General features: G+C 36.6%; 1 protein-coding gene across 1 annotated transcript; it reads left to right on the forward strand.

Moving 5' to 3' along the window:
• The first annotated feature begins 1,201 nt into the window (after nucleotides 1-1,201).
• krt1-c5 (keratin, type 1, gene c5) lies at nucleotides 1,202-5,162 on the forward strand. Its single transcript, XM_060883205.1, has 9 exons — nucleotides 1,202-1,292; nucleotides 1,561-1,969; nucleotides 2,060-2,142; nucleotides 2,232-2,388; nucleotides 3,559-3,723; nucleotides 3,832-3,957; nucleotides 4,433-4,650; nucleotides 4,767-4,792; nucleotides 4,927-5,162. The coding sequence occupies exons 2-9, from the start codon at nucleotides 1,589-1,591 to the stop codon at nucleotides 5,040-5,042; spliced, it is 1,272 nt and encodes a 423-aa protein (XP_060739188.1). The 5' UTR covers nucleotides 1,202-1,292; nucleotides 1,561-1,588; the 3' UTR covers nucleotides 5,043-5,162.
• Nucleotides 5,163-13,865: the final 8,703 nt, after the last annotated feature.

The raw sequence follows: 13,865 nt of genomic DNA on the forward strand, positions 1-13,865 counted from the left end.
TGGGCTTAAAGTAACTTCCTTTTGAGGTAGCTACATGTACTTCCTCAAAATCACGGAGAGGCTCATAGCTTATTTTTTAACTACTTTTTTAGTTTATATCAATGTTTATTTCTACTTCTTTAGTTTATATATTTTTTTGTTAAATTGTAAATTTGTAATTTACAAAATAAAATTAATTTCGGGTGTTTTGCTCTATTTGATATTTAATATCTCCTTTTGATATCATTCATTCAGCATATCATTCACTATTTATACCTACTCTCCTGTCTGTGACTGAAGAAAAGTGTTACAGAGTCATACAGTATGCAACATAACAGAGGATGGATTAAATTATCCAGACATCAATATGTTAGGTGGCAATTTCTCATGAGTTTTGCCTTTCTGCCCTTGGGGCATGCCTATTGTTCTGGTTGGTGGCTGTTCAATGGCCAGACACATTATGGGACACAGTTCTGTGGTTTCAGGTTCAAGTACCCTCTCTCAGTAGTGTCATTTTGTCTATAACTGGACTATGTCACCTTGGAGAGAAAAGACGAAACTAACAATGTGTTGAACAGGTTATGCAAGGTTGATTAAATGGGGTATCTGTAATTACAGTACACATGAAACTAACCAGATATTTATTGTATGTAGAGTTTCACTTGCTTTGGTGCCTTTGAGCAATCTTTTAGTATGACAACTAATAAATATCCATTGTAGATGTGATATGGGTTTAGTTTTTTCTTTTTTTCACTATTTACAGTAGCATTGTGGCTTTTCACATTCCAGGGAAAATTAAATATTAAATTATACATTTTGCTTGTGATTACTGCTTAGTTCAAAATTGTAGAACACAAATGTTCCTGTATGTTCACTAATTGTGCATTAGTGGCTGCTTACCAGTTCAGTTCATTCTTTCATTTATTATTTATTATTACTATTATTTTACAAAATAAGCTTGCAGTTCTTGTGATTAAACTTCTTATTTGTTGAAATAAATTCTTCTGTATTTGTTTTTTGGATTTAACTCAATCACTGAGAAGAGATGAATAATTGTTTTCTATAAATAATAAGATGTTTTGGAGTTTATTCTAGTGTTCCATTACCTGCATTTTCCATGCCTGCAACTATCATGCAAGCTGTGGAATAACCTGGTTGGCTAGCCACAGAGCATTCTAGCCAATCAGAATTAAGGAAGAGCTCTAGGACAAATGTCCTGCCACACCTGAGCAACCATAGTCATATAAACGACACCTGATCCAAGAGGGACTAAATCAAACACAGATTGTGTTCACTATTAGGAAAGCCTCTGTGTAAGTACTTCATTAAGTTTTGACCTTTTCCCCCACTTTTAATAGTTAATTACACTTAATTCATGTTAATTTTTATGTACATGCAAATGTTTTTATTTTTATCAAGGCATTTCTATAAAAGGTTGCAGAATGCAAGCTATAGAGTAATTTGCATGATGTATGTTGTCAAAGATTTTTACTGCAGTATAGATTTAATACAGTATGTGTCTTTTATGTAGCTCCTAACTGTGCTATATTCACTTTTTTTACCTGACATACTGTGATATAGCCACCATCTTTTCACCATCACTGCCATCATGACCTCCAGTATCTCCGTGCACACATACTCTGGAATCCGCCGACCTTCTTTTTCGAGCTCCTCTTTGCGAGACGGAGGCATTCGGGGACGCTCTAAAGCCCCTGTGCTCTCTTCAGTGAGCACACTCTCACTCTCCCGTTCCATGTCTGTGGGCAACGGCCTCAATAACCTGAGCAACCTTTCTCTAAATGGGACCAGTGAGAAAGAGACGATGCACCGTCTCAATGATCGACTGGCCAGCTATCTCAGCAAGGTGCGCTCTCTGGAGAAGTCCAATGCTGACCTGGAGCTGAAGATCAAGCAGCTCATGCTGGAAAAGATGCCTAAAAGTCATGACATAGAAAGCATGATGGCTCAGGCACATGCTATTAGGCAGGAGGTTTGGCCATGTTTTATTTTACTCAAATTACAGTTCTGGTGAAGATCTATTAGTGTTTAGATGATTACAATTTGCTTCTTTGCTGTTTAGGTAAGGAAAAAGACACTAGAGAATGCTCACATTATGTTGGAAATTGACAATGCTAAATTGGCTGCAGATGACTTCAGGATTAAGTGAGTAATTAACTAATAATAGAGGCACTCTCATTAATGTTGATGAGTTTGTGCATAATATGTGTTCTTCTGTGTTTGCATTCATGTAGATGGGAGTCAGAGGCTGCTCTGTGTCAGTCAGTGGAGAGGGACTGCGTTGCTCTGCGCAGGGCTAAACAAGAGCATGACCAGATCATCACAACACTCAGGGGAGACCTGGAGAGTCTAAAAGAGGAGCTGTATTTCCTGAAGAAGAACCACGAAGAGGTAATATTTTATAACTAAATTGATTCTTTAGGTAATGAAAATGAAAATAAACAGTTGTTATGAAAAGTCCACAAAGTTTACATGCCTATAATGTATAAGATAATATACAATATACAAGTTTACTACTGATTTTTTTTTTGTTCATTCTTAAATTTGATAATTGTTATACTATTGTGAGTGGTTTGTGTGTAATGAATGTGCATGTGACAGCTGCAGAGTTGTTGATGTCTATTGTAAATGGGAACACCCAATGTAACCAGTGCTGCTAGAGTGACAAATACACACCCACACACACACACAAGCACACACACAAACACGCACAATAAGATGAAACTCTGGACGTAAAGGGTGGGTGTGTTTAGACAGGGGGTGTGGTGCCCTCTCAGCTGCACACTTCATCATTCTTACAAACACATAACATTAAATGGCAGCATTTTACACAACACTTAATGAATTTAAATAAATTTGATTGTAAGCATTTTTTTTATTTACTTTTTTCTAAATCTGAGTAAAATTTCTTAGTTATTTAACCTATCTATATATTTCATCTCCATATCTCTCTAAAGCACACCAGAAGGCTCGCTTATTCCATTATAGAATTATGCAGTGGCAATTAACCGAATTGAATCTGTGAAATATTTTATTTACATTATAACAGTACTCCTGATCAGTTTTTTTTTATAAACTTGTAATTTTCACAATCAGTTTAATGAGGGAAATTCTTACCCAAAGCTTTTCTTAAAAGTTTCCATATAGTTTGCTTCTTCTGGGTTCCAAATGAATAAAGTGTTTTCAAATTTCAATATTTACATTTGTCCATATTTATCTACATTATCTACCTTTTCTCTGTTTGCATTCTTACAGATGTTAAGGACTACATAGTGTTGAAGGTCCTAGAAGTTAAAAAACACTCTGGTTCCCATAATATGTTGTAAATATTATTGTTCCTAATGTTTAGTTTTGCATCAGGCATTAACTATAGCATTACTGTGTATAGTCCATGGTTTGTCTTATATTTTGCATCTTGGCTAAAAGCATATAATCTTATTTTACTGTATTTATGTAAATGATTAGGATGATAATACAGTTGGAGTTAACCAATACAGTATACTGTATTCTGTACAGAAATAAAGCCACTAAAATCTTCTTGATGTTTGGCACTTTTTGTAGGACATGAACACACTGAAGGCCCGTTTGGCCAATGAGCAGGTGAATGTAGAGGTGGACGTGGCACAGGGGCCAGATTTAGGAGCTGTCTTAGCTGAACTGAGGGCCCAATATGAGGGCATTGCTCGGAAAAACAAGGAGGATGCTGAAATATGGTACCTAAAGAAGGTTAGTTGGAATGAATAAACCTTATGTTGGTCATCTAAACCTAAATGTTACACCTATAAACCTTTCCTTCTGTCATGGTAAAGGATCACAGTTTTGTTTGTATTTCAGATGGAGACAGTGCAGTCAGAGGTAAAGGCGAGTAATGAAGCTCTACGATCTGCTCAGAGTGAGCTGACTGAGAGACGCCGCTTCCTGCAGGGGCTTGAGGTAGAGCTGGACAGCCTGCGTAAACAGGTAATTACCTTTATTTAGCAAAGCAACCTTGTGATTCAAAAAGCGAAGTTAATAAAATGTTGCAGCGCCGGACTTGAAACATCCAACTGTTATTTGAGGATTATTTTCAAGGGTATCAATCTATCACACAGTATGACAAGACCATGTCTACACTTTATTTAACTGTTCAGGAACTAAAAGACTACTGCATCTGCTGTTTGCCTTGATGTGTACACAGTGTGTAATTAACTGTGTTTACTCTAGCATGATGTATTACTAGACAAAGAATGAGATGCTACAGGTACTACAGGTACAGCTCATCTGATAGAAACACTGATGTCTGTTATTGTATTTTCCTTTGTTCAGTTTTCATTGAGTTAATGTTATAAGTTGTCTTCATTTTATGGAAGTAACTTAAGCTTGAATAACTCCCAATACCAGATTCACTTGATATAACACTAACATTTAACATGTCATATTTTACACCTCTTTCCAGGTTAGTGTTCTGGAGGAGAACCTTGGAGAGACAACTCATAAATACAGCATCGAGATGGAGCACAATCAGAGAACGCTGATGCAGCTTGAGGAGGAACTCTCACAACTACGTTTGGACATGCAGCGTACCAAAACCGACTATGAACAGCTACTGCAGGTCAAACAGAACCTGGAGCTAGAGATTGCCACCTACAAGAGACTGCTGGAAGGAGAGGAGATGTAAGTACAGAAAAACAAACAATTATTAATCATTTGATGATAAACAGAAGTTATGTCAAGAGATGTTGCAGGCTAAAACGGAATCACATATGTTTTTGTGTGTATGTGTGTTTTAGGGTAAAAGAGACTCCAGCACCTAAAAGTAAGTCATCAATCAGTGGCATTTCTTAGAAAACTGCAATGAACTGAAATCAAGTTAGCTTTATTGCGGTATGTTGTAATGCCACATAATTGTATTTGTAATGGTATGTTTTTTTTTTGTTTTTTTTTTTAAAGAAGTACCTGAAGTAAAGACACGCAAGATTGTAAAGGTAGTCACCCAGACTATGGTCAATGGTAAAGTGGTGGAAGAATCAAGTGAGGTGGAGCAGTTCGAGGAGCGCAACAAGTGAATCCTTACTGCGCCATTGTAATAATGATGGTGTTTCATTACCATACCATATCATGGTGATATATTTGACTGTAATCCAGGCAATATCTAAGTAGTAAATGAAGTAAATAAACAATACAATAAATACATACCTTTTCTAAACCTGGAATTGTTGTGGTTTATCCTTTTGAACCGTAACTTTAATATACAGTGATATTTTTGCCTTGTCTGCAAAAATATAACCAATGACATGATATTAAATAATAATTAATGTTTTACAGATTTTTTTTTAAAAAAAACTTATGTGATCAAAAATATATGAACACTGGACCATCAAACTCATATGTGGCTCTCGCTCAAATTTTGGAAAGTTGGAAGTACTTGATTGTCTGGATTGTCTATGTACGTGTTTGCATTGCAACTCCTCTACAGTGGAACTAAATAGCCTGAACCTGTTTCAGCATAGCACTGCCCCTGTGCACATAGAAATCCAGATGAATACATGGTTTGGCAAGGCTGTAATGGAAGAACTTCAGTGTCTTGCACAGATCCCTGTATTTGACCCGACTGAACACCTTTGTTATGAACCGAAATGAGACTCCAACCCTCCTCACTCTACATCAGAGCCTGACCTTGAATATGCTCAAGCAGCATTCCCAAACCTTTAAGAAAGCCTTCCCAAAAGAATGGATGGAGTTATAACCGCAAAGCAAAGGCCAACTTTAGAGTGGGATTATCAACAAGCACATATTACTGTCAGGTGTCCACATGCTTTTTGTGTATTTGTTATATTTTGATAGATATAATCCAAAATATAGGTAGAACAAGAATACAAATAGGAGAAAGGAACAGGATTAAGTATTCAGGATGAAACAAAGCTGTGTGGTTTTAAATTAGACCACTGTGTAATTTTTTACACTTTGTATTTTTTGTACTTTTGTAAGATTGAAAAACATGCACAGAAACCAGTCTGGTCAGAGGCAACAAGGCATAGAAGCCCAGCAGAGATAACAAACCCTAGCAGCTCTGTAAAACCATAACGGAAGAACCAGCCACAGCAAAACCATAGAGTGGTTTCAAATGTCATTTCTTTGTTATTCTCTCTGAGCTCTGTTCCTAATAAGGTTGTACCGTTAAAGCTTTTTAACTTACAATACAATAGTAATGTTTCTTATACTGCCAGCTCTGTATTTTTTAAAACTAAACCCTGAAAAGGATGTAAAATAGGACAAAGATGTTAAAAGCATAAGTATTCCAAAATTCTTATGTGTTTCTGGGTCACTGTATTATTTTGATTCATTTATTGCAGCACACAGGGGCCGATATTGACTGATTGTTAACAAAAGATCAGGTCTTTAAATCCTGCTCACAGCCAAAAAGAGTAGTCTCAGTCTCTCTCTGTCTCCCTCTCTCTCGCTCTCTCTCTCTCTCTCTCTAACTCCACATTGAATCAGCATAAAAAACCTCCAAATATAAAGTAAGTAAGATTTTTTGCTTATGTACAGTTGTGTTCAAAATTATTCAACCCCCACTGAAATTGATTGTTTTGGTCGGTTTGACATTGATTATGATCATTCAGTCATCCTGCTTACAATTAAATCAAAGAGGCACATGTAGGTCAGACAAATATAACATAACATTTATAATGAAATAACCACAAATGTCTTTTCTGAGCTCACATCATTATCAGTTTTATTCAACCCCCAAGTGACATTCAATCTTAGTACTTAGTACAACATCCTTTTACAGTTATAACAGCTTTTAAACGTGAAGCATAGCTTGACACAAGTGTCTTGCAGCGATCTACGGGTATTTTCGCCCATTCATCATGGGCAAAAGCCTCCAGTTCAGTCACATTCTTAGGCTTGCGCACTGCAACTGCTTTCTTTAAGTCCCACCAGAGGTTCTCAATCGGATTTAAGTCTGGTGACTGCGATGGCCACTTCAAAATGTTCCAGCCTTTAATCTGCAACCATGCTCTAGTGGACTTGGAGGTATGCTTGGGATCATTGTCCTGTTGAAAGGTCCAACGTCTTCCAAGCCTCAGGTTTGTGACGGACTGCATCACATTGTCATCCAATATCTTCTGGTACTGAAGAGAATTCATGGTACCTTGCACACGCTGAAGCTTCCCAGTACCTGCAGAAGCAAAACAGCCCCAAAGCATGATTGACCCCCCGCCATGCTTCACAGTAGGCAAGGTGTTCTTTTCTTGTTCTTCCTCCTCCAAACATAGCGTTGATCCATGGGCCCAAACAGTTCTAATTTTGTTTCATCAGTCCACAGAACACTATCCCAAAACTTCTGTGGTTTGTCCACATGACTTTTGGCATACTGCAGTCGACTCTTCTTATTCTTTGGGGACAGCAAGGGGGTGCGCCTGGGAGTTCTGGCATGGAGGCCTTCATTACGCAGGGTGCGCCGTATTGTCTGAGCAGAAACTTCAGTACCCACATCTGACAAATCTTTTCTCAGTTCCTCAGCAGTCACACGGGGACTTTTCTCCACTCTACGCTTCAGGTAGCGCACAGCAGTCGAAGTCAGCATCTTCTTTCTGCCACGACCAGGTAGCGTTTCAACAGTGCCCTTTGCCTTGAATTTGCGAATGATGCTTCCTATGGTGTCTCTTGGTATGTTTAACATCTTTGCAATCTTCTTATAGCCATTGCCCTTCCTGTGAAGAGTAATCACCTGTTCTCTTGTCTTCCTGGACCATTCTCTTGACCTCACCATGTTTGTAACCACACCAGTAAATGTCTAGAAGGAGCTGAGTATCACAGTCATTTTAAAGCTGCCTAATTGGTGCTTATTAGGCTTTATTGCTGCTCCCTGATATCCACAGGTGTTTTCAATACCTGATTGAAAACACTTCATTGAACCTCTGTTCTTCAGAGTGGTAGTCTTTAAGGGGTTGAATAATTATGTCAATGAAGAATTCACAAAAGAAACATTTACTACTGTATTACAAAACTAATTGATGTCATTTTAGTTGCATATGGTTCTTTAAGAAGTCCTTGTAGGATTTCATTCTGAATACAATTACAAATGTACACTAAATTCCCTAAAACCATTTACAGCATTGGGGGTTGAATAATTTTGAACACAACTGTATTTGCGAGATATTCAATGATGAGATGGTTTGCCCATTCTTTAGAAGAAAATGTAATTATATGATTAGATATTCACTTATTTATTCTAAAATAGAAAACCCCCTGAAAAATTTATTCACCATCACTTTCATCAGAACACATGCACACCTGCATATCCATGCATGCATGACTCGTGAATAGTAAAATAATCACTCTTTATAACAGTGATATGCAGAAAAGTATCTCAGCATGCACAGAACATAAAACCTTGAGGTAGATGGGCTTCAACAGCAGGAGATCACATAATTGCTGACATAATGTATCAATCCCCGTCTAAAGGATTCCCACAGTATTAAAATTGTAGATGCGGTGATCCACAGCAGTGCAAAAATCTTAAGCTCAGCACCTGGCAAAAAAAGACCAACATTATTTATTCATTCATTTATTTGTGCTTATTTATTTTATTTTATTCAATAGTTTTATTCATTCTGAACAAAGAAACAAATGAAGCTAGAAGTATTTAGTAACTAAATAAATTGATATCACGTCAGTCATTATACTGTAGGGTGGTTTAGAGCATACAGTAAGTGGGACTTTCCACCAACGGAGAATCACTTAGACTTCAAAGGTCTTCAAAAATGGGCTTGTCACTTTAGTATTTCCTATTATGTGACCAAAGAAAGGTGATAATAAACCTTTATTTTCCCAAAGTGGACAATGCAAAATAATTTTGCATTGCTTTGTGCTATCTTCTTACTATTATTAATGTAATTGAGTGAGTTTTGTGACAGAGAGAGAGAGAGAGAGAGAGAGAGAGAGAGAGAGAGAGAGAGAGAGAGAGAGAGAGAGAGAGAGAGAGAGAGAGAGAGACAGAGAGAGAGAGAGAGAGAGAGAGAGAGACAGAGAGAGAGAGAGAGAGAGAGAGAGAGAGAGAGAGAGAGAGAGAGAGAGAGAGAGAGAGAGACTACTCTTTCTGGCTGTGAGCAGGATTTAAAGACCTGATCTTTTGACATTTACACAAATTGTCATAAGATATTGATTTCTTTTGTGTTTTGTTTGTTTGTTAATTTGATTTGTTTGTTTAATGTTTTATATTAAATGAAACTGTTTTCTGACATTGTTGAATAATCCAATGAATTAAATTGGCATGATGTTAAACATATGCTTATAAACATGTACATTTGTTTTATATTTATGAACATATTAGTGTTATTGGAATTAAATTAGAACTAGAACAGGCCAATAAAACAGACTTGTAATGACACTCTAAGTAGAATTTTTTTTTTAGAATTAAATAATTCCTGTTTTTATGTATGAATTTGAATTTGAAGTGTCAGTATATTCATTTTTAACTGTAACAACATTTATGAAACTGCTAAAATCTTCTCAAAAGCATCTCAGTGTAAATTCTATATTTCAAAAAGGCATAGAGTTTATGTCTTTGAGCCTCATGTTAGGAATAAAAACAGAAATGCAATTTTTTAACCATGCTTTTGAGTATCTGTATGATTCCCACCGAATGAGCCATTGCATGTTATATTCCTTAACAGATCTGGTCTTAGTTGACTTTGGTGCTTGGATCCCTAAATATAATAACTTTGATGTTGTGGGTTGTGATTTTCACTTCTGAGATAAAAATGTAAAAAGTCACAGACCTTCCGGCAGTGCTTCATGAAACCCTGGGCCCCATGTTGAAAACCACTGCACTACATCATAACAGGATGGCTGTAGAAAATGTATCAACAGTTCCTGACTAATCACAAATGAGAATCCAAAGGTGTCCAAATAAGAATAAGAATCCAAATAGTTTTAAGTACACCAAAAACACCAAACATGGCAGTAAATTTGCATTTATGTTTTATACTGAGCAACTTTCTTAAAGTAAGTCATCTACTTCATTACCACTTTCATAAGCACTGTAAAACCTTGGCATGTGTGTGTGGGAAAGAGGACTTGGGACACAGGAGGCTTTTAACACAGCATCATTCTCACGTTTATATTTCACCACACTTTTCAGCACCCTTTCAAAAGCTCAGTACCACCAAACCAGCTGAAAAGGGGCCGTCACTAAACTCCCGTCTTTTTCCCCATTCAAATTCAAAGTTCAAGTTCATGCTCTGTCTGCATCTGTCTTTGTGTATGTTGCAAGCTTTCCCAGCTATGACGCTTACAGGACAGCTGGTGATAACCAATGGTGCAAACTGATTTAATCTCAATTCGTTTGTAAGGTTCATGAAGAGTGTGTGAGATAAAAGTTGTGCTCTGCTTAGTCAGGATCACTATCAGATTGCATCTGCTTCCATCTGCTCAGCTAATATCCTAGTTATAGTAATTCCTTTTAAAATCATATTTAAACTCACTCTTGACAACTCTTCTTTTGACAGGAGTCAAAGTGGCACAAGTCATGTGTCTCAAACCTATCTTCCATTAACAAATGGAATTGGAAGAAATGGACATCTTTAGTCTTTTAGCTACTGACTGCACCCCTATAACAGTACTAGGTGATTCCTACCTCCAACCAGATCCACTCCTTACAACCATGGGGTAATCATGGATAATCAACATTCATATGTGTACAATGCTAAGTTGGCATGTTCATTGTATCTCTCATACAGTATCAAAAGAATTCGGCCATTTCTATCCACACCGACCACTCAGGTGCTAGCTCAGTCACTTTTCATTTCAATACTGGAATACTGCTACAATTTGACATCTGCGAATGATTCAAAATAGCTAAATGACTTGTTTTCAACCTGCATAAGTTGTCACACTCCACCCCTCTGCTATGCTCCAGTAGCTGCACACATCAGATTTAAAACACCCATGCTTGCCTAAAAAGGCAAATCAGATCAGCACCCTCTTAATTTAAATCTCTTAGCACTGCTGACACTGCACCATGTTTCCTCAGATCCTCTAGTACCGCTTAACTGGTCCCACCAGCTCGCAAGGTACAAGGTAGTTATGCAATAAGACTCTTCTCTGTTTTGGCCTCTCATCTCCAAGGGGAATCCCAACAAAGGTGTTGAAGCAGTGTACACATTCTACTCCATGCACTGCTTTCCACAAACAAATACACAAACCCTTGTCATATTTACACAATTTTCACAAATACACAAACCCTTGCCACACGAAAATCTGACCAATTTGTCCCAAGAATTATCGAGATAAGGACTAACCGCTCCTTCTACTTTTTCTTTTGTCCACAGACAAGCACATGATCATCTCAGTGCCCACATCTCACCTTCATCAATCTTGCATTTCCTATTTCTAATAGACTGCTTGTAGACATGGTTATGGAAATCAAATAAACAATACTGACTGCTTTGGGGAATGGAATAAATAGACACACTCCTCATTCTTTACATTCTAATAGCACCCCTCTGACTTGTCCTAGGTGACTTCCCCTCTGAGACGCTTTAGTTCTCTTGTCTTCTGCCTCTTATAAATTCCTTCTCTTCATTCATTCAAGTATCTTCCGTAACCACTAGTGATGGTTGTGGTGGATTCAGAGCCATTTCCCAGTAACAATGGATTAAGTGTAATAATTCATCCCTGATGGAGGCAATTTAACATAGCCAGTCTGCTTATCGGCATGATTTGGGACAGTGACAAGATCATAGTTTAACCAGGTAGCCTTAAAGTTAAAGATATTCAGGAAAGTGTCATTCAGGAAGCATCATTCAATAATATATATAAAAGAACTGTACATAAAATAATAGTGCATACCAGCAACAAACCATAGGATCCTTAGGAGAAGTCCAAGGTAAAAGGATTTCATTTTACTCTACTCAATTCTAGCCACTCAGGAATTATTAAAAACTGCCATGTTCTCCATGCTGCTCCAAACTGTAAAATTTGAGTTTTGTTTTATGTCAGGGACTGTATTGTGTATCACGTTTAGATCTGCTTCTTGTGATCCACAGGCAAAGCTGGAAAGCATTTCTTAAGAGCCGTGCAACGTGCAGACTCACACTGTGTGCCCATCATTCTCTGCCGCATGCACTGATTATGAACTTCTCTGTTACTGTATTTCTTTTGAAACTGCTCATTTTATTCACCAAAATGTTTTTCTCTCCACTGTGAAGCATATGCTGTTAGTGAAGTGCAAGTCTCACATTAGTCTTGTGTATGCATGCCAAAGTGCAGACTAACCACAGAAAACACACTCTGAGTCAGTGTGGGATTAGTATCGGTTAGCTCTAGCCCACACTCCCCTCAGCTTTTCTGAAAAGGGCCAATATGGGCATGTTTGCTAGGAAATTATCCATATTAGTGCAAGCTAATGTTACCGTAAAACTTGCTATCAGAATCAGAAGATACACTACTTTGAGAAAGAATCAATCTTGTATAATAATATTTAACAATATACATAAATTAAGAAATGTGTAAAGCAAGAATAACATGTTGTCAAATCATTTTTAAACAATATAAGAAATAAATGTTTTCAGTAGTTTTCACACTTTCTTACATCCTGCATGTGGGTGGTTAATTGACATTAAATTGATATTCAGATTTCAACCTTTAATAATCTGCTTAATAATTTCAAACAACCACTAATCAGTTTGGGAGAATACAAATAAAATGTTTACATTTTGAAATATTTAAATGTTTAGCATGTAGAAAGTCTGATGAATGCCTTATACCTGGTAAGTAAAAATGTTAATGGTTTTTATTATGATGTTACTGAGTTTTAAGTAGTTCAATCTTTAGTGTATTCTCCAAAAAAATTATGTTTTAACTTGATCAAAAAGACATGCAGAAATGACATATTTTAGGTGATGTTTGTGTGGTAATGTAGTTTGTAGTTAAGCAATAATAATTTCCATAATACCTATGATTTCCCATGACTGGCTCATTAGTATGGTATTTAATGTTTTTGTTTTTTTAACATAGATGTTTTAATAAAGAGTTGTGTTGGTAGGTTTTGGCGTTTATGTTTGTTTGTGTTTATACCCTAATAATTTATTTTCTAAAACCTTACAATTTATTTGCCTAATTGTAAATAACATGCAATGCAACCTCAAATGATGTCAGTGTTCCAAAACACAAATTGCAACCCATGTAGCCTACAGGTCAAATAATAATACATAATTTTACCAAGCTTTTGTGTATATAGCAATATAAAAAAAATAAGCTGCCCTTCAATTAATATGCCCTTGAATTTGCTCCAGGGTCTGTGTCGTCTCAGTTACAGGTGGATTTCTTGTGGTTTCTCTAGTTTCCTCTCCAAATTTAGGTGTGTATTAAATGTGTGTGTTTTCTTCAGTGGACTTGTTTCCAATCCTGTGTCTATAGGTTCCTGGAAGTTACCTGAAGATTGTTGTAATGAAAATAATGAAAATAAAACTGTGAAATGTCAGAATCCTTACATAAATTCCTCTTTTCAGTAATTCATGTAAAGTTATATGTAAAGAAATATGTAAAGGTGACAGTAATGTCTTTATTTTACAGTTGGATAACCTGTATTAAGTGACTCTGGCACAAATGATTGAATTATCTTATACTGCCCCCTTGTGCAAAATATGTGTAAACTGAAAAAAAAAGTTAGCATGATTTTTTTTTCAGTATGACACAGATCTTATATTATTATTTAATAACAATGTGTTTAATTGAAATAAAATCTGTTAGTTATTTTATTTTTAAGAGTGCCAATAATTTCAAGATTTTTCAAGACAAAATATAGACAATGAAATACTTCCGCCTCATGGCCCCGCCCACTTCCTTCATCATATGATTGCGCCATCGGGTGCTTACTA

The sequence above is a fragment of the Tachysurus vachellii genome, chromosome 12 (genome assembly GCF_030014155.1).
Source record: "Tachysurus vachellii isolate PV-2020 chromosome 12, HZAU_Pvac_v1, whole genome shotgun sequence".
NCBI lineage: Eukaryota > Metazoa > Chordata > Actinopteri > Siluriformes > Bagridae > Tachysurus > Tachysurus vachellii.

Coding starts and splice junctions, on each gene's coding strand:
- krt1-c5 (XM_060883205.1), top strand. CDS start 1,589: ATGACCTCCAGTATCTCCGTGCACACATACTCTGGAATCCGCCGACCT. Junction 1,970..2,059: donor CACATGCTATTAGGCAGGAG/GTTTGGCCATGT, acceptor TTTGCTGTTTAG/GTAAGGAAAAAGACACTAGA. Junction 2,143..2,231: donor GCAGATGACTTCAGGATTAA/GTGAGTAATTAA, acceptor GCATTCATGTAG/ATGGGAGTCAGAGGCTGCTC.